General features: G+C 38.5%; 2 protein-coding genes across 7 annotated transcripts in view; one reads left to right on the top strand and one right to left on the bottom strand.

Moving 5' to 3' along the window:
* Nucleotides 1–1,292: 1,292 nt before the first annotated feature.
* Nucleotides 1,293–2,679, bottom strand: LOC105025924 (C-C chemokine receptor type 1-like). Its single transcript, XM_010896989.2, has 2 exons — nt 2,673–2,679; nt 1,293–2,347 (listed from the first exon to the last, which is right to left on the bottom strand). Exons 1-2 carry the CDS (start codon nt 2,677–2,679, stop codon nt 1,293–1,295), a joined length of 1,062 nt encoding a protein of 353 aa, XP_010895291.2.
* A 1,141-nt stretch (nt 2,680–3,820) lies between these two features.
* cobl (cordon-bleu WH2 repeat protein) overlaps nt 3,821–23,219 on the top strand; it is a 73,322-nt gene continuing 53,923 nt past the window's right edge. For 2 of the 6 annotated variants that reach the window (XM_029115686.2, XM_029115689.2), the window contains exons 1-4: nt 3,821–3,856; nt 4,017–4,266; nt 4,544–4,721; nt 22,415–22,630. In XM_029115686.2, coding sequence (XP_028971519.2) covers nt 4,678–4,721; nt 22,415–22,630 — 260 coding nt within the window. In that variant the 5' untranslated portion in view covers nt 3,821–3,856; nt 4,017–4,266; nt 4,544–4,677. Of the gene's footprint in view, nt 3,857–3,968; nt 4,267–4,543; nt 4,722–13,942; nt 14,408–21,219; nt 21,473–22,414; nt 22,631–23,219 lie in introns of those variants that run through there. The other 4 variants (XM_020041284.3, XM_029115688.2, XM_034288845.1 and 1 more) reach the window with 4 other exon arrangements.

The following is a 23,219-nucleotide window of genomic DNA, read 5'->3' as shown; positions in this document are numbered from 1 at the left end:
AGGCTGGGGAACTGAAGAGTTAACTCAGGTAAGCTTTCCCTTACACATTAGGCCCAAATCAATTCCTAGTTGGAAAAGCAGTGTGGAGAACTAAAAGCAGAATGGCTTGGCAAGGCCATTAAAAACTCATAAATAGAAAACATTCTGTAATATTTAAATCCTTTATTATTATATTTTGTGACAAATATACCCATAATTACACACTGTTGAAGCATAAATGGAGGTCAATAATGAAAAAAGGTCAGGTCGGCATTTGAAAAGACAAGCGGACAAGACTAACTTTTTAGTGATAATGTATTTATATATAGTTTTATGTAATGATGTGCCTTGCAATACTTGGTTGTTGGAAGGAAATGTGAAATGTGTCTTTTGATAACAGTCAGAAAGTCACTGTCCATTTGAGCTTACAAACAAATGAATCTCAGCATAGTAATACAGAAACATGACAAATTGAAGGAAAAAACCTTTGAAATGAATAATGAATGAATAAATACGGGTAAACTAGTAGGGTTCCGTATAATATGGCAGAAATGCTCCAGCATCATTGTCATTGAATATGAACTTTTCACAAAATTTGTGACTGACGTTCTGCCTTTGTGTCTTTGTAACTGAAGCTCTTGCCTTTATGTCTTTGTGACTGAAGACCCAAAGACACAAAGGCCTTTATAGAAGATTCTGCATATGTTCCTCCACACAATTATTCAAGTTTTACTTGAGTTTGTCCTCTGTCTGTAGTTACTCTTGTGTTCTATTGCTGCCTATGGATACAGCAAATCAAAATAAGTGATTTCACATGTAAATTCTAATTAAATTAAATGGCAGCAGGAGCACCAAACCATTACAATGACCTTTGACCTCTGTGTCCCAACAGCCTATTAATGTCTTACATTCTCAAAATGATCTATCAACAACAGCATTAGAGCATGTAAAGACGTAAAAGAGCAGCTGATACTGTAACTATCTACTGTCTTCACTATAGGCATAGATTCATAGCTGAGTGATACGATTACTGTGTCCAGAAGCTCCTATTTCATTGAGCTGTACAGTAGTTTGAATTCTTACAATTTTTTACTAGATGCCATATTCTAGTTGAATTAAGAAAAATGTCCTTGTCAACTTCATCAGAAAATATATGGACACAAAATATTTTCTCTGTTGTGATAGTGGATACTAAATTATTTAGTTATTTATAAAAATATGTGAAAATGTTGAGATTTTCAAGAATAGACTCAATATTTCACTAGATTTCAGTTCTCTGGAAGTAATTATCTAAAATGTTGCTTGCATGAGGGTCAAGCTACAGCAATTGTGTAGATTTTAGTTTTAGAGGACCGGGAATAGACCGAGCTTCTTCGTTCAGACGACTCACAAGAAGACCTGCCAAAGCAAATTGGCAACCATTTTCTTAGTAACTTCAAGACAAGGGCCATGAATTTCTGTCCAGCAAAAGCGTAGATAATTGGATTCAAACAACAGTGTGAAAACGCTATCACCTCTGCCCACTGCATTGCCAGAGATATGTTATAAACATTTGTACAATCCCCCAAAAAGTGTAGTGTCTGCAGAAACCGAAAGAAAATTAGCAAATTGTATGGAGTCCAAAAGCAGAAAAAGACCACTACTATAATACATATCAGTTTGATAGCTTTGTGCTTTTTGGTGGATTTGATGTTGACTAAAATGAGAATTATCTTGCCATAGCAAATAACTATAATGAAAAAGGGGAGAAGTAGACCCAAGAAATTCATTTGTAAATAAGAAAACTGGCGCCACTTGGTGTCCTCTGGATACTGTTGTTGACACGTCATAAGTCCTGCCTCATTTCTTTCCACTTTTGTGAAGATGATTGTAGGCAGAGAGGCACAGAGACTAAGAGCCCACAAGAACAGAGACAGAACAATCCCTACTCTGACTGATCTGTGTCTGGCCATGGTGTGAGCATGGACAATGACCACATATCGATCCAATGTCATCATTACCAGGAAGAAAATGTTGCCATAGAAGCCCAGCGTGTATAGTGCAGTTAACACTGTGCACAGAAAGTCCCCCAGAGTCCATTCAGTTTTGGTGATGTAGTAAGACCAGAAAGGCAGGGTGAGGACAAACAGAAGATCTGACAGTGCCAGGTTGAAGAGGCAGATGTCTGTCATGTTGCTGGTCCTCCTGAACTTCACCATGACACAGACCACCAGGCTGTTACCAATGAAGCCCACGATAAAGACCAGGCTGTACAGTGTAGGCAGAAACACACGTCCAAATGCCCTTACGGTGGTATTGTTGCATAGCACACCCTCTGTAATTATCTGGTCATAATAGTAATCGTAGACTGATTTGTCCACAGTAGAATCTGTAAATAATGTCAGAAATGTATAGTTTTTTTTACACAGAAACTTACAGTAGTGAGTGGATTTATCTTCATACATGTTTCTTAATGGTCCTTCTTATTAATCACACCTACAGTTTATTCTAGAGTATCTAATACAAAAAGATAAAACTACAACTTCTATTTTATAATCATAAAAGTGAATTCCAATTAGGTCACCATGTGAGTACCGTAATCCACTGGCTACCGTTTTTTAAATATTCATCACTTCAAATAATTAAGAAATGTTTTCTTCAGTGTATTTTATATTTTCAATACCTTTCTAGATGTTACAAATACGACTACTCACGTGACATGATTAATGATCAATTAGTGCTTTGGTTTTTCTCTTTGAGTGTCTCATGTCCCTTTTTTCTGTTGTACAGCAGCATATATTACTAGTTCTGCAATTTCCTCCACCTCCTTCAGAAGGAGGTACTCTGAACTCACAATGAGGTAACAATTTTGCATATGGTATTTTTAGATTCTGGGATTTGATTTTATACTACTTTTATGTTGACTTCTTTGAATGTCAAAGCCAACATGTCCTGACTTGATCATTTAAACATATCTGAATTTGTCAGACTGAATACCACAGCCATCAGGAGTGGCTACATACTTTTTTATAATAGACAAATCTATGATTCATTTGGCAGTAACAAGTAATATTGAGGCACAATCTTAATAGGGAAGTATAGGTAGCGATTTTTATGTATACGTGATGATTGTTGAATATTCTGTAAATCCAAAAAATTGTCAAACTCAAAAAACCTTCACTTTAGTATAATCATGTTTACAAGGGAATAGGACAGCATATGGTACGGTTATTTGAAGTCACACAGTGACATCATGTGGGAAGAATTAACATAACATGCCATTTATAAATCCATAATTTTTAAATATGAACAGTAACATAATTACTCAGTATGTTGTTAAAGATTAATCAGCTGTTTATTTCTTAGAACACGACTAGTGCATTGGTGATTTGAAGACTAAAATATTTCTAATTCCATAATATTATTCGATTCATGTATATATGTCTTTCCTATTCCAAACTAAACTAAACGTAACGTTGACGATAAAATGCTTTTATAACATATACTAGCGACCTTGCTTTTGCTGTTACACATCCTAAATCCCCATGTCTAGTGTGGGTCAGTGGGTAACGTGTCTGCCTTGTAATCCAAATGTTGCCGTCAAATGTTTTGTCAAAAAATCATCTTTTATAGCGTTCATAAAATATAATATGTTTGTGTGGCATTCAAATTCTATTTTACGATTGAATACCAGTCGTAACATTTGATACGTTGTAATAGCGTTCGTAAAATATGTTACGTTTGAATAATTTCATAATGTATCATACGTTTTGGTGGCGCATTGTAATGTAACCTAACGTAACGTCACATATCATACGAAATCGGGTGCCATGGATTTTCGTAAAATAGTCTACGCAGGTTCCTGAGACCAGGTTGGGTGTGTTTTAACTTTTGATGTGTACGTTTAACTCATTACAAACGACCATATAATGCATCCTCGCCAAGCATTTTAGTTTGCATTTTACATAGTATTCACTGGATTATATTTTCTCCATAAATACATTTTGTGATTTGATTAGTGTATATTGTGCATAATATATTGTATTTCTTTTGAAAAGCAAACAACAGCTTGAGGGTGAGATACCGTTTTGAAGCTATCTTCTGTGCGTCTCAGTACTACCGCTCGACTTCTTGGAGCTGGCAGCAAGTGGCTATGGAATTCCCAATGAGCACTATTGACCGAGCGCTGACGAGGGCGGGCTCAGACTAGAACTAGGACAACGGAAAATACACGGATTATTCCGAAGTATCTTTGTAATTACCAGCTATGGGAAAATGAATATTAATTGAAATAATGTTTTCCTCGATGTAAGTACACCTCTGTACCTATCACACCATGAATATTTAAGCTATCATTTTGCATGTACTATTAGCGGTCATACTTTCTGTTGTGTAGGCAACTGTTACCATGTTGCAGGAATTATGAGAGCGTCAACTTTTATTCAGTCACTTTTGTATGGACCTTTATTTTGCAAATCATGTTAAATTAATCTTAAAAACACAAATAAGTATTAGCCTGCTGAAACAATTACATTTTCTCAACTATGGCATCAATTGAGATGTTTTGTTTTGTGTCCTTCGATAGTGGATTTGGATATCAATGGGTTTGGATATCAGTCGAATTATGGTGTCCTTTATGACCGGACGAAAGGAAAATACCGTTTATACATTTACCGTTGGAGTTGGGCATTATCAAACATACCGTGCCACATTTAGAAGATGGACTTAAAAAAAGTCAACATAGCCGCAAAACCTCCAATAGGGTAAGTGTGAGAAATGTCACGTCTCTACTAACTTATTGTTTCCCAAGCTAATTCTGTAAATTAATACAAGTTCGATCTTAAATCATATTAAGTAATAATAAAAGAAGTACACCGTGGTTATAAAATGACTTGATGCAAGATAAACCTGCCACATGCCACCACCTGTCATGGCTTTTCATTGCAGGAAGCTAATTATTGATTGGACAGTACGAGCATCTATTGTAATGTTACGTCTTAATTAATTCATAAACTGTTTTTAATATAGTTGTCAGCAGATACTTAAAAAGCTGTTGCCTCCATTGCTGTAGGCCTATGCATTAATCGTCAGATAATTCCACTGTGGTTGACTTCTATGGAAAATACTTGCATGGACCCAAACTGGAAAACAACTGAGACAACAGAAGCTTTTGTGTTCCTCTATAGTCTCTGTGGTTCTTTTGTCAACTGATGTTGTTACTGTGGCGCCTTTCCATTGACAGTGGGAACACAAAATATCAGCTTTAAAACTGATTGTTAGGTCACACTGTTTACACACTTTAAATATATTCCACACAAACGCACCATGCAGTTTATAGTCGGTTTTCTCTGGTCTGTTTTCGTAAGATACATTTCAGGTGTCATATTTGGCATTTTCTGTTAACATGTCCTTCTGGTGTTGTTGTGGGGGGCTAAAGTCCATAAACCTTAGTGCCTGAAAGTAAACACAAACTTCTATGGCCCACTATCTCCTTCCGGTCGAAGGCTTTTATTTAATCAACTCATGATATGCAGCAGAAAGCATTTGATAAATGGTGTTTATTTAAAGACAGCGGTTGCTTATCCTGTGCTCTGACTGTCCCCATGGAACCCTTTGAAGCCAGGGCAGGTGTTTCTCTGTTTAGAAATCTAAAATAAAAACCAGTGTGTATTTAGTTATACACACCCCATTAAGAGCAATGAAACCACTGCAATTGTGAACAGGAAAGGCACTTAATGTGCAGTTTACAGATTTGCATGTAAAATCTCCCAAATCCTATAAAATCTAAAAATCCTTATAAATCCTAAAACCACTGAAAATACTATAATGTTTACATTGAAGATGCATTTCCATTTCAAAACTTACATTTTGGGCTGAAAGGGTATTATTTTGGGTTTATAGTATGTTCATGATCTACAAGTAGAATTACTATCCTAACTCAGTTAAATAACATTTCAAAGTTTAAAAGCAAGTAGTTTTAGGGCCCATATTGGGGCACATACATTACATAGTATACCATTTTCAGGGACTTGTTTTAGCTCAACAGCTCATTTTTTACAACCTGTTGTCAGAAATTGCAGAATTTACCCTCAACATATTGGCCGATATCTAATAGATTATTGTCTAAGTTTACCTACAGCCCATGATAGTGTTTTCCAGTTGCATTTTGGAAGAGTGTACCAACTAGTGCCCGTTGCTTCACTTATAATGTATATATTTAAATCTGTTCAGTTAGCCTCATTATTAGGTAAAGCGTATTGGCCTACTTCCTCTCTCGGGAGGATACAGTAGCTGCTTATTTACCCTTCACTATGCCGCTAAGTTACCATTCACTACATCGCTAAGTTAACCCTTCACTACGCCACTAAGTTTCCCCTTCATTATTCCGCTAAGTTACCCCTTCACTAAGCCGCTAAGTTACCACTTCACTAAGATGCTATGTTACCCCTTACCATTATTGTTTTAGAGCATGAATCTGTAAGTCACCGCCTTGACATTTGCGGAGAATGACAGGGTGATGTCCAGTGTCTTGTAAAGTTTCTTCCAAGTTTCTTTCAACTGTAATGGAGAAGTCTTGGAGCAGACAGTCATTCTTTTGAATGAAGAGCAGCTCTGTCTTGTCAAGGTTGAGCTTGAAGTAGTGGGCCAACTTCCAGGCAGAGATTTCTGCCAGGGACAGAGACATGGAAAAGACAGGCAATAAGGATAAAGGTCTGTACATTTTGATGTCAGAGAGGTCAAGTGTTATTATCTTGAGGAGGGAGATATTCTGACCCATATGCAACTGGTGATCACAAAGGATTTGAGGGATGAGGGAGCAGAAATGGGAGGTCTGCAGGGATGACCTGGAGAGGGGAGAAAGGGATAGAGTTTTAAGAATAGGGTTTAAAGGGCTCTTTTCTCTATAAGGGTTACAAACTTGCTCAATAAAATGTAGAAATTGTTTTGATTAGAGTTACAAACACAATCTTTTTATTGCTAAGAAATCTCACTGACAGAGGTGCGCACACCCATGGCACTGTTGTTGGAACACGGAAACAGTTGGAACCGGAACCGGAAACAGGGGTGTTGTCCAAATACATAAAAGACAAGCCCTCCTCCACTTTCCCTGCCTTATCCCCTTTGGGGACGCCCTATGGCAATTTGTGGTCAGTCCCAACCATTAGCCAACCAAAGAAAGTAATGATGGCAACATAAACCTCTAAACCCTTGAGTGGGTGTGTTTCATTCTGTTCCTTCCGTGTGATCTGTCAGAAAAATCTGTGAAACAGAAAACTGGCCTCAACGGATCAAAGATGGAAAAGTTACATAAATGTGGAAGTAAAACTGCAAGAAAATAAACTGTGTGGTAGCTAGTTAAGTTATCTAACTAGAAATGATGGCACTAATGTACATAATAGCGCCAGCATGTCTCATAAAATTAAATACTCATAAATGTTACTTAGATTTCTCATTTGCTGATACAGTAGTATACTATATGATTCCTAATAAGTGATTCACCTTCCAAGGCGGTCCATTTAATATTAATCGAAACTCCTAACACCCTTCTCTTGCAAGTGTTAACATTAGAATTGTCCACTTAATTTGAGGTCTCAGGGGACATCGTGTGTCTTTTCCGTGTTTAGGCTATCTTCCTTTTACCCTGAAAACATGAGGTTGGAAATGCGCTGAAGCAAAATTGAAGGAGGGTTTAGTGTGTGTATGTACAATTCATAAAGTAGGCATTTCATTGCAGAAACATGCTAGAATTCACCCAATATTGGATCTCGTTAGCTTTTGTTTGGCACCACCCACCACCTAATAATAACATAGCAATCTAAGCATTTCTGAATTTCTTTTAGAAGATATCATGTAAGCTTCACTCATCTAGATAGCAATTTCTTTTTAAAATCTTGACTGTAGTACATTTCACTAATTTTATCCCATAAAAAAATGAACTGTTTAACAAAGTCAGATTTTGGGTTGAGTGAGAGACAGTTTGTAAAATGTTTTTCTTAAGATTACTAAGACAACTTTATTTGTCTTTTATCAGTAAGGCAGCATACGTTATCACGGGAGCAGCCAATTTATTACATGTTAAGAACAAGAAGGGCGTTTAAAAACGAAACATAGCCCATAAAACACATGCAGGGAGGGAAGAATGAGTCCACTCCTGAGGAGATGTCCAAAGTGGCACCCTATTCCCTTAAGTACACTTATTTTGTCGCTCTGGGCCCTGGTCAAAGTAATTCACCTCACAGAAAATAGGATGCCATTTGGGCCACACATCTAGACATTAAATATAGACTGCCTAGCCTTCACAGAGTTATATTTGGTCTTCCAGCCCTTTGAAACTGCATACTGCTTTACTAGCTTACCCTAAAATTACCTTCTCGAATTTCAAAAGCTAATCACTGAGATACCAAATGTGAGCATTTCATCTCCTTAGAAGTACGTTGTGTCCTAAATGTCACCCTAATGCATATGCAGTGCACAATGTTTGACCATAAGACTGTGCCCTATAAAGGAATGGGGTCTGCTGTTTAGGAGACAGCCTGAGACAGCAGCCAGCTTTTTAGCTCAGATAGTACAAAGATCTCTTGTTGATTTTCCTAGATCAGCCTTTACATTTTGTCCTCATATAAGCATGACATATAAAATTGTTTACGGGTCTGGTGACTGTAGTTGACATACAGTTACAGTATAATTGCCCTGTATAAATTAAGTATAAATTATTTCATAAAAACAATAAGGAATGCTAGTCAATGCTGTTTTATAAATACTGTGTAATACAGCATTGATTTGCGTTCCTTATTGATTAATTGTTCCAAAGTGTCTCCTGATGGATGTGCCGTAGCAAGGCTCAAGCCACACCCACCTGAAAATGCAACTCTCATTTCCATTAGTTGGATATATTTTAATATTTTCACATATCGTTTTCAAAATAGAAACTGACAATATTTATGTTGATCTATGCAAACCACCTTTATTTCATAGATTTTTTCGTTTTCTATTATAATTTAATTCTAGTTTTTTATATTGGATTTCATTTTAAAATGATATCCAATAACATTTCCATTAGACTTAGAGGATTTTAATAGGAACAAAAAATCCTAATCATGGGTTACTTGTTTCATCACAATAATTTTTTTATTGTTTTTTTCAGGACTTCTTTAATGAGCTTTGCCCTCCTTTATAGATGATGTTGTGTTTTCAAGTCTTAGCAACGCATTTTAAACCAAATCTATTTTTTATAATGGTTTGGTTTGTGTTACTAAGACTTGAAAACACAATACTATCTCTAAAGGAAGCAAATAAATAGTAGCTAAATTCTTTGACATCTTTTTCATGTCACCCGTGTTTGGATGAAGAATCACGTTAGCTAGTGAACTAAGATTGAAGCGAGTCCAGCAAATTTGGGCTAGCTAATGCTAGCATTGCCAGCAATTTTTGACTGATTTTGCAAGCCATTTATCTCTCTAGAAATACATTTGATGACATTGTAACGACAACCAAATAGTCAAAACTTTAGTAGTTCTAAATTTGACATGCCTTACATAACAGTTTGCATACTTTAGCAATGTCTTAGTTTTTTATGTATTAAACTGTCCGTATGTAGACATCTGCAAACATTTTGTAATTTTCAAGCCATTATATTTGACGTGAATAATTTCTAAGAATATTTGCATTTTATAGATTTCAATGCAGAATTTCTCAGTTGCATGTAGTTTCAATACCCAACTTAAATGTAATTTCATACATTCTTTCACTGTTTATTGTGGTTGCCTAGTGTTTAAGTTTACAGTTAGTCCTCTGAGCCAGTGATCTACTTATGGTGGATATTGTGTATTGGTTTTGTGTTATTTGTTGAATAAATGTACAACCCCATTTCCAAAAAAGTTGGCATGCTGCGTAAAATACAAGTAAAAAAGAATACAATAATGTGCAAATAATTTTTACCTATATTTAATTGAAAATAGTACAAAGACAACATATCAAATGTTGAAAAGTAATTTTATTGTTTTTGGAAAAATACTATTCTCTTTTAACAATACTCTGTAAGTGCTTGGGAACTGAGGAGACCAATTGCTATAGTTTGGAAAGTGAAATGTCTTACCATTCTTGCCTTATATAGGAATTCAGCTGCTCAACAGTCTGGGGTCTCCTATGTTGTATTTTCATTTTATAATGCACCAAATGTTTTCAATGGGTGACAGTCTCTGGTTTGCAGGCAGGCCAGTTTAGCACACTTTTTCTATGGAGCCATGATGTTGTGATATGTGCAGAATGTGGTTTGGCATTGTCCTGCTGAAATTAGCAAGGCCTTCCTTAAAAAATACAGTGGGGAGAACAAGTATTTGATAAACTGACAATTTTGCAGGTTTTCCCATTTACAAAGCATGTAGAAGTCTGTAATTGTTTTATCATATTTACTCTTCAACTGTGAGTGACGGAATCTAAAACAAAAATCCAGAAAATCACATTGTATGATTTTTAAGTAATTCATTTGCATTTTATTGCATGACATAACTATTTGATACATCAGAAAAGCCGAACTTAATATTTGGGGCAAATACATTTGTTTGCAATTACAGAGATCATATGTTTCCTGTAGTTCTTGACCAGGTTTTCACACACTGCAGCAGGGATTTTGGCCCACTCCTCCATACAGACCTTCTACAGATCCTTCAGGTTTCGGAGCTATCGCTGGGCAATACGGTCTTTCAGCTCCCTCCAAAGATTTTCTATTTGTTTCAGGTCTGGAGACTGGCTAGGCCACTCCAGGACCTTGAGATGCTTCTTACGGAGCCACTCCTTAGTTGCCCTGGCTGTGTGTTTCGAGTCGTTGTCATGCTGGAAGACCCAGCCACGACCCATCTTCAATGCTCTTACTGAGGGAAGGAGGTTGTTGGCCAAGATCTCGCGATACATAGCCCCATCCATCCTCCCCTCAATACGGTGCAGTCGTCCTGTCCCCTTTGCAGAAAAGCATCCCCAAAGAATTGTTTCCACCTCCATGCTTCATGGTTGGGTTGGTGTTCTTGGGGTTGTACTCATCCTTCTTCTTCCTCCTCTGGATCATCCAGATGGTCATTAGCAAACTTCAGATGGGCCTGGACATGCGCTGGCTTGAGCAGGGGGACCTTGCGTGCGCTGCAGGATTTTAATCCATGACGGCGTAGTGTGTTACTAATGGTTTTCTTTGAGAATGTGGTCCCAGCTCTCTTCAGGTCATTGACTAGGTCCTGCCGTGTAGTTCTGGGCTGATCCCTCACCTTCCTCATGATCATTGATGCCCCACGAGGTGAGATCTTGCATGGAGCCCCAGACCGAGGGAGATTGACCGTCATCTTGAACTTCTTCCATTTTCTAATAATTGCACCAATAGTTGTTGCCCTCTCACCAAGTTGCTTGCCTATTGTCCTGTAGCCCACCCCAGCCTTGTGTTCTACAATTTCATCCCTGATGTCCTTACACAGCTCTCTGGTCTTGACCATTGTGGAGAGGTTGGAGTCTGTTTGATTGAGTGTGTGGACAGGTGTCTTTTATACAGGTAACGAGTTCAAACAGGTGCAGTTAATACAGGAAATGAGGGGAGAACAGGAGGGCTTCTTAAAGAAAAACTAACAGGTCTGTGAGAGCCGGAATTCTTACTGGTTGGTAGGTGATCAAAATACTTATGTCATGTAATAAAATGCAAATTAATTATTTAAAAATCATACAATATGATTTTCTGGATTTTTGTCTCTCACAGTTGAAGTGTACCAATGATAAAAATGACAGACCTCTACATGCTTTGTTAGTAGGAAAACCTGCAAAATCGGCAGTGTATCAAATACTTGTTCTCCCCACTGTATGTTGTCTGGATGGCAGCATATGTTGCTCCAAAACCTGTATATATTGTTCAGGATTAATGTTTCCTTCACAGATGTGCAAGTCACCCATGTCATGTGCACCATTAACCTCCATACCATAACAGATGTTGGCTTTTGAACTGTACGCTGATGACAAGCCGGATGGTTCCTCTCCTCTTTTGTCCGGAGAATGCGGCATCCATGATTCCTAAAAATAATTTAACATTTTGATTTGTCAGACCACAGCACAGTTTTCCACTTCACCTTAGTCCATCTTATATAAGAAGTCGGCAACATTTCTCGATCTTGTTTGTGTATGGTTTCTTCCTTGCATGGATGAGTGTTAGCATTTGTGGATGCAGTGATGTACTGTGTTCACAGATAATGGTTTTTGGAAGTATTGCTGAGCCCATGCAGTGATGTTCACTACAGCATCGTGTCTGTTTAATGCATTGCTGTCTGAGGGCCTGAAGAGCACCACCATCCAATATTAGTTTTCGGTCTTGTCCCTTGCATACAGAGATTTGTTGCACTACGAACCCCTCCCCATCTTTACTTCTGAGAGACTCATCCTCTCTGGGATGCTCTTTTTATACCCAATCATGTTACTGTTCTCTTCGCAAATAACCTAGTTTTGAGATGTTCCACCCGGTTGTTTTTTTTGTATTAAACAACTTTGAAATTTTTTGGTTTCCCCTGTTCCTGCTTTTTTTCAACCTGTTGCTGGCATCAAATTCCAAGTGGGCATATTTTCTATATTTTCAATATCTGATATGTTGTCTTTGTACTATTTTCTATTTAATATGGGTTTTTAATGTTTTGCACATCATTGCATTCTGTTTTTCTTTACCTTATACACAGTATCCCAAATTGTAAGATGTGAGCTCCTTTGCATAATAGACTTTTGTGAATGATACCTGCAGTATTGATCCACTATACATATTAACCTTTGTTCTTGTTTTCATGTATCTTTATATTCATGTTTTATTAATGTCATTGCCATAGCACTGTAGAGTGCGTTCCCTAAACACCAGCTCCACTCCTTCCTGTCTCCCCAGACCACACCGGTTTTAGACACACTTCAGACAGCTGGGTTGTATTTTTGATCAAAAGGTATATGGTCCATGAACTTGGTAAGTGAGCACTGTCCCATACCATTGTACATGGCTGGAAATAAATGCTTCTATTTTACTGGCCAGTGAGATGAATCACCACATTGCCTTACAGTGGCACTATTACCACCACACAGTAACTGCGCTTGCAGTGTGTTGCCAGTAGGTATATGTAGTTAATCTCCGCTGCACACAATTTGACCTCAACTTGTATGAGCTTTGTTGAGAATGTTAGTTTTTTTAAATGCAGTGAAGATGGTAATTGAATGAGGACTGTATAGGAAGCAGTGTGTTGACTTGTTTCTGTGTCCTTTTGCTTGGTGGATTTGAGTGGCAGTTAGAACACATGTTAAACTGTAGACTACAGGATCTATTTTTGGCTGCTGGTGTCAGACTGAGTACTGTGAGGCATGTTTGTTAGTGGTGAAGATATATCTGAGTACGCTACAGTTAGGAAAAGCCCCAAATATCCGGCTAGGTGGGGGTGGTAGTAATACATGTTTACTAATGCTCATCTTCATTCATTGATAGATTTGCTTTGTACGGTTATGATTTATTTGAGCTGCTCTGTTTTCCTGGGGATTTGTGTATTGTTGCTTTTAGGAGTCAGGGCGTATGCACAGGGTGATTGTAGAAATTTAAGGGAAAACTAAGACATAACAGAACTAAAAGAAGACATGAAAAGAACAATATTAGAAAGTGGACTGGATCCAAATAATGACAGACAAGATACACTAGGGAAGAACTTAAATAGGGACCGTGATCAGGAATGAGGATAATAACAGTAGACAGGTGCATATGCTCCCTAACCCTAACCCATACAAGGCAAATGAGGTATTGGGTCTCACAGGAACGTGGTTCTCACCTGCCATGCTAGGATGTGACAATTTCAGACTTAAAGTTTGTCACAGCATTTGATGAATTCTGATGCTGTTGAACTTTATGTTGTTGTTTTTTTTATATTACATTGTTATCATTGTAGTTCTTATTGCTCATTGTCTGCTAAAACGTATTTTCATCAACAAGCTGTCTATCTAGTTATCCTTGTGGAGCAGGTTGGCACTAAAGGGAAGTGGAATGGTAAAGTAAGTGTTCCTCTGAGTCCTCTGCCACAGTGCTCTGTTAATTAACTGAGATGCTTAGGGAGTTTGGAACAAGCAAATTGTTATTTCCTGCTGTTTTGGTCCCTGCCTCCCCAGTACCCAAAAGTGACTGCTCCACTCCCTGTCCTTTGGGATTCTCCCCCACCAAGGAGGGTTTCACCCTCCCAGCAGATGCTGCATAAGTCATTTACAGTATGCTCATGGTGTTGCCTGTAAGGTAAACTAACCAGTAGCGGCTACTTTTATTTGCACTGTCTGGCACAAGCGATCTTCAATTATAAGGTTCTATATGGGACTGAAAGAGAATGAATCTTCTGGACATAATTTTTTGTTCGTTTTTTTTCAGGTATTAACACAACAGTGAGGGCCACAGTGCTAACTAACCAGACATTCTTCAAAGGTGAAACGCTAACCAACATACAGTACCAATAAATTAAAAGCATTGGATGCAGTTTATCACAATGCAATGCACTTCAGGATGAGTGTAAGGTTCAATAGGCATAGCATTCTACAGTACCAAGTGAATGGGTAAGTGTGTCCAAACCTTTGGCTGGTACTGTGTATTAGAAAATAATCTGACCTTACATGATATCTCAGAGATTAATGCATTGGTCTTTGTTTATAGAGCTCTTTTATGAAAACACCTGCACCTAACATCTTAACATCCCAACATCTTAACATCCCAACACTCCACCATCCCAACATCCCAACACTCCAACATCCCAACATTCCAACACTCCAACATCCCAACACTCCAACATCCAACACTCCAACATCCCAACACTCCAACACTCCAACATCCAACACTCCAACATCCAACACTCCAACATCCAACATCCAACACTCCAACATCCCAACACTCCAACACTCCAACACTCCAACACTCCAACATCCAACACTCCAACGCTCCAACACTCCAACACTCCAACACTCCAACATCCCAACACTCCAACATCCCAACACTCCAACATCCCAACACTCCAACATCCCAACACTCCAACATCCCAACACTCCAACATCCAACACTCCAACGCTCCAACATCCAACACTCCAACATCCCAACACTCCAACACTCCAACATCCCAACACTCCAACATTCCAACACTCCAACATCCCAACACACCAACATCCCAACACTCCAACGGTCCAACATCCAACACTCCAACGCTCCAACATCCAACGCTCCAACATCCCAACATCCTTTGGACATACATTGTCATGGCCGGTCTAAGGGGACGGTTTATCATGGAAATCCCTTTGTTCTTTTTCTAAATTAAGGTAAATTAACTTTTAGTTTGTATGTACTATTTGTAAAATAATCCAAATAAATTTGCCTTAAGGTTTTGGGCATTTCAGAGAGGAGATTGAAGACAATTCATAGGGCGAATTGTAGCTCTGTTTTGCTTTTCATATTGTTCCATAGTGAATAATCCTACATTTCGAATTTGAATTACATGGGTCATCTTTTAAAAGATACATTAGTCCCAGCAAGACTATTGGAAATGTTCTCTTTCCACAAAGCACAGTGAGAGATATTGGGCTGATTTGTCTAAAGCAGTTAGTGGATTTTCTTAATGAATTAACTGAAGACTGTCAATTAAATGAGCACTGCACCATCTGTCTTGACAGATTTAAGAACCTATTGTAAGTTCACTTTAAAACTAGCTTCAGACTGTTACAGATGGGACTAAACAAATACTACCCTTTATATGGCTCAAGCTGTTGGAAGATTGTTGAGGAGGGTGTTCACGTGTGTAGCGAAACAAAGGATCACTGTGGGCATGCAAACGTTTGGTGGAGGAAGCTATATCTTTAGTAGGAGGACATTTGACTTGTTTGTTTAGCTTGAAGCAGCCATGTCACATTTCTTTGTTCCGTTTAACGTTAAATTGAAATGGAACAGCACACAATGTAATCTGCAACCAGAATGATAACAAAGGTTTTTGGCTAATTGAGAGATTCAGTATCATATGTGACCCCTAAGTTAGCAAAAATACACCAAAAGGGCTGTCTCGCCAACACTGTGCTGTTGTACAAACAAGACAACAACTATCCAAGTAACTCTCTCTCTCTCTCTCTCTGTAATCTATGTATTCATTTTGAATTTCATTTAAAATATTGGTCATGTTGTTCGTGTTCAACTTGTTGCCCATTTCTTGGGACACAAATCTTGCTGCTGTGATTGTACATTGTCATGTCAATGTTTGAGTCTATATGATGTGAGTGACATTTGTGTATCTAATGTGGGCATACATTTGACAGTAGGTTAGTAAGTGCAGCTCCTTTTTCACCTAATTTTGGGTGCGTGGTGCACATAGCCTGGGTTCTCTGGAGAGACAGACCTGTCTATGGTTCTTTCCATTGTCTCAAATGGTTCTCAATTTGTTTTCTCGTGATTTCGTTGGGTCCATCTGTGTGCCTCTCCTGGGGCTCTGTGGGGTCTGTTGGGGCCCTGTGAGGTCCCTCATTCTTCCCATTAATTTCTCGATCTCACTTGGTTGGTTCTCATTAATTAGTCCCGGCAGGCAGTAAGTCAGAATGTGTTCCCACAGAGGTGCTGTGTTCCCTTTTTTCTCCAGAGATGTTATTCCGTTCTATAGAGTCCTGTCCCTCCCAGAACTAGGAGTTTTGGAACGGTCCGGGGCGAGCAGGGCTGGAGTATTTTGAGCATAGTGTGGCATGAGTGTGGGTGTGTAATACTAGAGTGTGGCATTTATAAAAAGGGCTTGGGTTCAGATGGGGATTGAATGATGTTGGAATACTCTGGAATTACACCCTGTTACATACTCTATAACAGAAACCCTGCATAGGGATTCACACTACTAATATCATAAAAAAATATTTTGAATGTATAAGGAACAACAACAAAAAAATTTACACAATGAAAATATAGAGAAATCATTTAACTTTAATGCATGTAAACCAAATATGAGACAAATAAATCAAAATATTAATAGACATCCTTAAGATTGGCAACTATACACATTATTGGACTGTTCTGATTGAGTTGACCACAGAGTCATTCCTATAGATGGATTCCCCTCAAAATAGACCATGCTTTGTTGGATGTTCATGCAATTGAATCAACACAGTGGCAGGATTGTTGATATATGTTTGATATTGGTTTCTAAAAGACTAATTGCGGAAGAGTACATCAAAGTTGAACTACGAACTGTTGGCTCTACCTGGCTCTCCTTTAATGCTCACCTGTGGGCTAACTTTTAAGTGGATTCTAATTTGAGAGTTCAAGTGCATATGCTGAATTAGGAAGCTTCATGCCCTTAGCAACCAAAAAAAGGCCTGTGTGGAGCTCAAATATCCCTATGATACATGTGTCATACACTTTTTGCGTGCAGCATACTTCTCTCATAAATATTCAGCTGCTACCCAATTGAGATCAAGGCTCTCCCAGTCTGTGTTGTAAATATAGGTTGCTATGAGAACACTGTGGCTCCCTGAGTGCACGCTGTGGTTGGTGGTTTGTGGAGTGGGTAAGGGTGATGGTATTCACCGTCTCTTATCCACACAATGGGGGGGTTTAGTGACTGCTGACAAACGCATTGCTGTGGAGACGATAAAGAGTTCTCGAGGAGACGATTCATTCTTATATCCTAATTAGTAGTTAGGCAAACATTTGTTTGTTTTGTTTTTTGTGTTCTGTCTTTACTCAGCGGAAGATAATGATGACTCCCTTATTATGCCCTTGTACTAATGACTTATCAGAAGTTATCACGGAGTGCTTATAGAGATACTCTTCCTAAAATGCAAAAGAGCAAGCAACAACAAGAAATTGATGCACAGGGGCTAGGAGAAACTCCCTAGTGGGGTCGGAACCAAGGAAAAACTCCAAATTAGTATTAAATCTTTTCAGATATTTACCAAGGATTTTATTTCATATTATTGTATTCTTAGAAAATAACTTTAATGTCAAGAAATGTGTTACTGTACTGTATACAGTACTTGATCTTGAGTAGAGAAAGTGTACAAGCCCTTTAAACTTTTTCTTATTTTCAAATGTCAGTGCCCCTGAGTTTTATTCATTAGGATTTTTTTCCATTAATCTACACACCATTCCCCATACATTTAAAGAGATTTGTTTTTTTATGTGAAATGTATTGATATTCTTTAAACACTAAACCACTCAACCACCACTCAAAATATACCTTCTCATTCTTTAGCCACTCCACAGCAGCTTTGGCTGTGTGTCTCAGGTTATCATGCTGAAAGATGAACTTTTGTCCTAGTTTCCGCTTTAGTTTTACCACAATACATTTTTGTACATTACGCCATTAAAGGTGAATCCTCGGTCTGGAAAGTTGGCCTAGTTCCCGATGTTGCTGCCACCACCATGCTTCACACTAAGGATGGTGTGAGGTTTTAGTAATGCTGTGCATTTAGGCCAGTTTTGTCTGACCATAAAATATTTTTGCCACATGTCTACAGAATCTCCTGTATTGTTGTTGGTTGAGTGTTTGTGTAATGGCTTCCCTCTTGCCACCCTACCGTGGAGTCCAGATTTATGGAGTGCTTGGAATGTGGTTGTCACATGCACACTTTGACACTTTAAAAGCCAGCAGCTCAGTCAAAGCTGCCATTGGCCTCTTGTTATGCCTCTCTGATCAGTCTCCAACTTTCTCAGTCATCCAGTTTGTAGGAACGGCCTGTAGGGTCTTGGTGGTGCCTTATACCTTTCACTTCTTAGTAATCATCTGGACTGTGCACAAAGGGATAGTCAAGGGATTGGAAATATTCGTATCTACAGAAACTGCTGAATTCATCCTAACAGTCACAGTCAGATGGAGGACAATAATCTTGGTGTGTGATTTTGAATGTGATTGGTTACACCTGAGCTATGTTAGGTTTCCTTCACAAGGGATTGTAAAAGTTATCCAGTTATTATATGGATATATGACATTTGTGTTTTGTAGTTTAGGATGTATAATTTCATCACAATGATTAAAAAAAACGTAAGTGTGGAATATGGTGTATAGATAAGTGTGGAAAAAAAATCATAAATAATGCTTGAAACTCTGAGACCCCATCACAACAACAAAATATTCAAGGGAGTGTATTCTTTCTGTAGGCACTGTAGTACATAGTTGCTAACGATATGCAGGTATTCCATATGGTTTGTAAAATGAGTGTTTGTGTATGTAAATAGGTCATCATTTTCTAATGGACCATAACATGCAAAAATGCACAGTTCCCACTATTATCAGGAGAGGATAGTGCTTCCATTGTTTGTGTATAATGCGATTGTGCTAGATGGAACAGGCTGTGACAGGTGTCTCTCACCAAGAAGTACTCTGTTCTCTTTAAGTGTCCTCTACTTTTGATTGTCATAGGTCCATAGGGCGCTGCTAAAAAGATTATGGTGCCATTTAGGATGCAGGTTGTGTTTCCCCTAATCCTAATATCTACTACTGACAAAACACGTCTTCATTCTGTATAAATTCCTCTTTGTGAAGACAAACCTGGCTTTTGTTTCCTTGCTTTTAATACACTTGCAATACAATTAAAACTCTACTGCCTTAGTCCTCTATGTTAATAAGGACATGTATAGTTCCATAAACATTTTGGCAAGATAACTAATGACTGCACAAGCGCTCAGTCTTCCTTTATCTTTTGAGTTGTGTTTTTGAGTATCTTTCGAGTGACTTCACTCACCGACTCACCCCGCTTCCTTTATTGTTTCCAATCCTTCTAAGTTTTCTCCAGTACAACAGAGAGCTCTATTTATATGAATTTGAGCCCTTGGCAGAGAGAGCACACTGGGGCACATTTCTGACTGGGTTGTTTCCAAGAGGGGAGCGGAGTCTTATTTGGGTCATGGAATCTGCCTAGCCCTATGCAGACAGAGTAATCTCTTTTAGTACTCTTCCAGGGTAATAAACTGTTAGGTTAGTTTATACCAGTAGTATCTCCTTATCGTTTAGCTATGAATCATACTGCTATTACGATCTCCTGTTCTGTGGGGCTAATTGTCATGCTAGGAGTGCATACACTTAGCCTACATTTTATACAACGCATCTATTATATATCAAAATTAACCTGCCGCTATTAAAACGCACTTAAACTGTGGAACCTTTATGAATACTGAATGGGTTAGGGTTAGGGTCAGTATCACTGAATGAATTCAATAGAACAACGTTCTTTAGATATTGATTAAGTAAGTAGGAAGAAATCCTACCCAAACAATTATAGCTACATCCCATATGAAATATACTTTCTTATTCTGAATAAAATATTGTGATATGAATCGTTACATTATTTTCATTAAAAAATATATATATATATATATTATTATTATTTTGAAAAAGAATTACAAAAAGATGATACATTACTATCTATCACACCCACCTCTGTTATGGATGGATTATGGATATCACACCATGAAAGGTTACATAAAATGAAAGAGAACAAACTATTCTAGGATTATGGAAAACACTGATGAAAGTTGCTATCAGAGAACATTTCATGAGGGTCCTATGTAAGGTGCATAAGATCTAAAAGTGTGTCTTAAAAGCATTTATGGAGGCTACGTTGCCTGTCCCAGACTACTATGCTACTATGCTACTATGTCCTTTATCCATTGTCTTTCACCTTCTTGCAAGGAGGTTGAGGACAGCGACAGTAGATGAGAATGCTTCACTGAGGTGTTCTTAGGTTGCTGCGTCCTGTGCTCATGTACTGCTGTAGGTTGAGTCCATTCACAACCGGCCAGTGAAGAAAATAAACTATTCTGTGAAATGTCAATTTGTAACCCAGTCACTGTGGAAGCTGCACTTACAGGCCAGCTCAGTATCTGAGTTTTCTTACTTTCTCTGAAAAGACTATCTGGTCTAAAAAGGTGTGTGTGTGTGTATGTGTGTGTGTGTGTTTTCTGGCTGACTCACTGTGCCCTGGGGCCGGAGACAAGGACACACAAGGTTTCAGTCTCTTGTGGAGGTGTACGGGCTGTTTGCCCAGTATCACACAGCTACTTCAGTGTCTTACTCTGACCCTTCAAAGTGGAATACTTCTGTTCCCTGGCTATGACCAAGAAGTCCTTTCCATTTAAACTGTCTTTCCATTGTTTTTTATTTTGACCAGTTGAGGTTCTATGGTTCAGTGACTCAGTAATGCTCAGTGGGGTTGGATGGGAGCCAGGCTTGAGGTAGACGTTAATGATTCACTCAGGTGAGGTTAGAGTCCAAAACACTTTGACATGTCGAATACACTCTATGTTCACATGCGTTTATGCTTTCCACCTGCACAGAACAAAGTGTCATGAAGGCTTTTTGGACTGAACTTTTCTCTGAAGTCTTGTCCCTCTGGAAGGATTTTATTGACATGAAAATGGATTTATAAACAGTTGCTTCATTTGATTCCCAACGACTGACTTGACTTGTGTGGTGCAATGTTATGTCATACTGGTTTTGCCCAGTTGGGAGAAAGGGTGTAGCTGTTGACCAAAACTTAAAGGGTAAAGGCCTCAATCATTGTTATCTGTAAATTATAGTCAAAATAATGATGTTTGCTGTGACAAAGCTACAATTTAGAGTTAGTCAGACCAGTCATTACTAATTACTGTTATCAGTACAGTTTGCTCTATGTATTTTGGTACAACATAAAGCTGTCGTATGCACCTAATCATTAATAAAAAAAGCCTGAAACATTGTGTAATGACAGACAATTAAAAAACACTTTGTGATGTAACAGACATGAATTTGGATGAATAGCAATGCATGCTTGTTATTAGTTATCTTTAGCCATGTGTGTTTTGAAGGTGATTACATATCTTTATCCTGATTCAATTATTTGCATTAAGACATTGATTTATTTATTACTTTATTTGCACAGCAGAAAATACAAGCAGAAAATACAAACCAGGGGAATAACATGGTTATAAAATGGTTATAAAAATCTTATTATATTATTATATAACATGAACTAAGACATTAAAAGGAAAATCTTTGGGGATTTGACTGGACCATATGTGTCAACATAGACCACTGTCACCCAAAACAAACAATAAACCAATACATATCTAGAGACAGACGTACTTATGTAATCTCTTTAAAAGACACAAAGTCATTGCCAGTCAATTCGATTGGGCATGGTTCCTTGTACCTATGGCAGCTAGAAATAATTGCGCAGGACAAAGTTGTCTATTCTATTCCTCCCTTTGAATCTGCATGACCAATGAACAGCTTTTTTGTTGATAAAACAAAACAGTTTTGATACTATTAGGCCAATCGGCAAAGGACAATTTTTTTCTGAAATATGTGATGATAAAAGCCCCCTTAACCATACACTGCTAACTGTACACCTGTCCCTCACCTGTGTCTGTCCCTCACCTGTGTCTGTCCCTCACCTGTGTCTGTCCCTCACCTGTGTCTGTCCCTCACCTGTGTCTGTCCCTCAGGAAGAGAATGAAGTCCCGAGCCCCTCCTCCGCCCCCTGCTCCCGAGCCGGCCCCCAGGAGTTTCCTCCGTAACACAGTGCCAGGCGGGGGGGGCTCCCTGCAGGGCAGTATGGGCAGCATGGTGATGGACTCCAGGGAAAACATGATCAAGACTAGCGTGGAACTGCAGATCACTCTGCCCCAAGGCTACCAGACCAGCAGCACAGTGTCTGGCAGGTGAGAGCAGAGTAACACACACACACACTCGTCACAAATGCCCATGTACACACTGACCCATCAACCCTACAATTTTTAAAAGTTACTTACAACTTTAAAAAATTATATGTTACAAAATGACGTACTTACATTACGTAAAACAGAAAGCCCTCGGCTGATTCCAGCCTGTGCATCATTATTTCCGGTAGAGAGCAAACACTCTTCGACTAATTCTACTAAGTAACACTCTTAGACTAAGTAATGGGAATACTTTGACTAACACTATTGTCTGTGTCATCTTACAAGCTAACTATAGCCACCATTCAGCTACCTAGCTCAACATTTGTGTTCAGAAATAGGTTGGTAAAATTGTTCAACATTTTGCAGTTCTGTTTTCTGGGTCATGAAAATGCTTTTCTAAAGCCTGTTATTCCCTAATTGGTTCCCTGACTGGCCCAAATGTACTGTACCTGTTTGTGTGGTTTTGTATGTGTATGTTTGGGCTTGTATGTGTGCGTGTCTGTGTGTTATGAGAATTTGACCTGCCAGTGCATCTCTGGCCTTAATGAGTATCTTTGTCTTTCTGCCAGATCGGTGGGTGATTCAAAGC

This window comes from Esox lucius, chromosome 20 (genome assembly GCF_011004845.1).
Source record: "Esox lucius isolate fEsoLuc1 chromosome 20, fEsoLuc1.pri, whole genome shotgun sequence".
NCBI classification, from domain to species: domain Eukaryota; kingdom Metazoa; phylum Chordata; class Actinopteri; order Esociformes; family Esocidae; genus Esox; species Esox lucius.
Note: the sequence above shows the minus strand (reverse complement) of the source record. Positions and strands in the feature narration are given on the sequence as shown.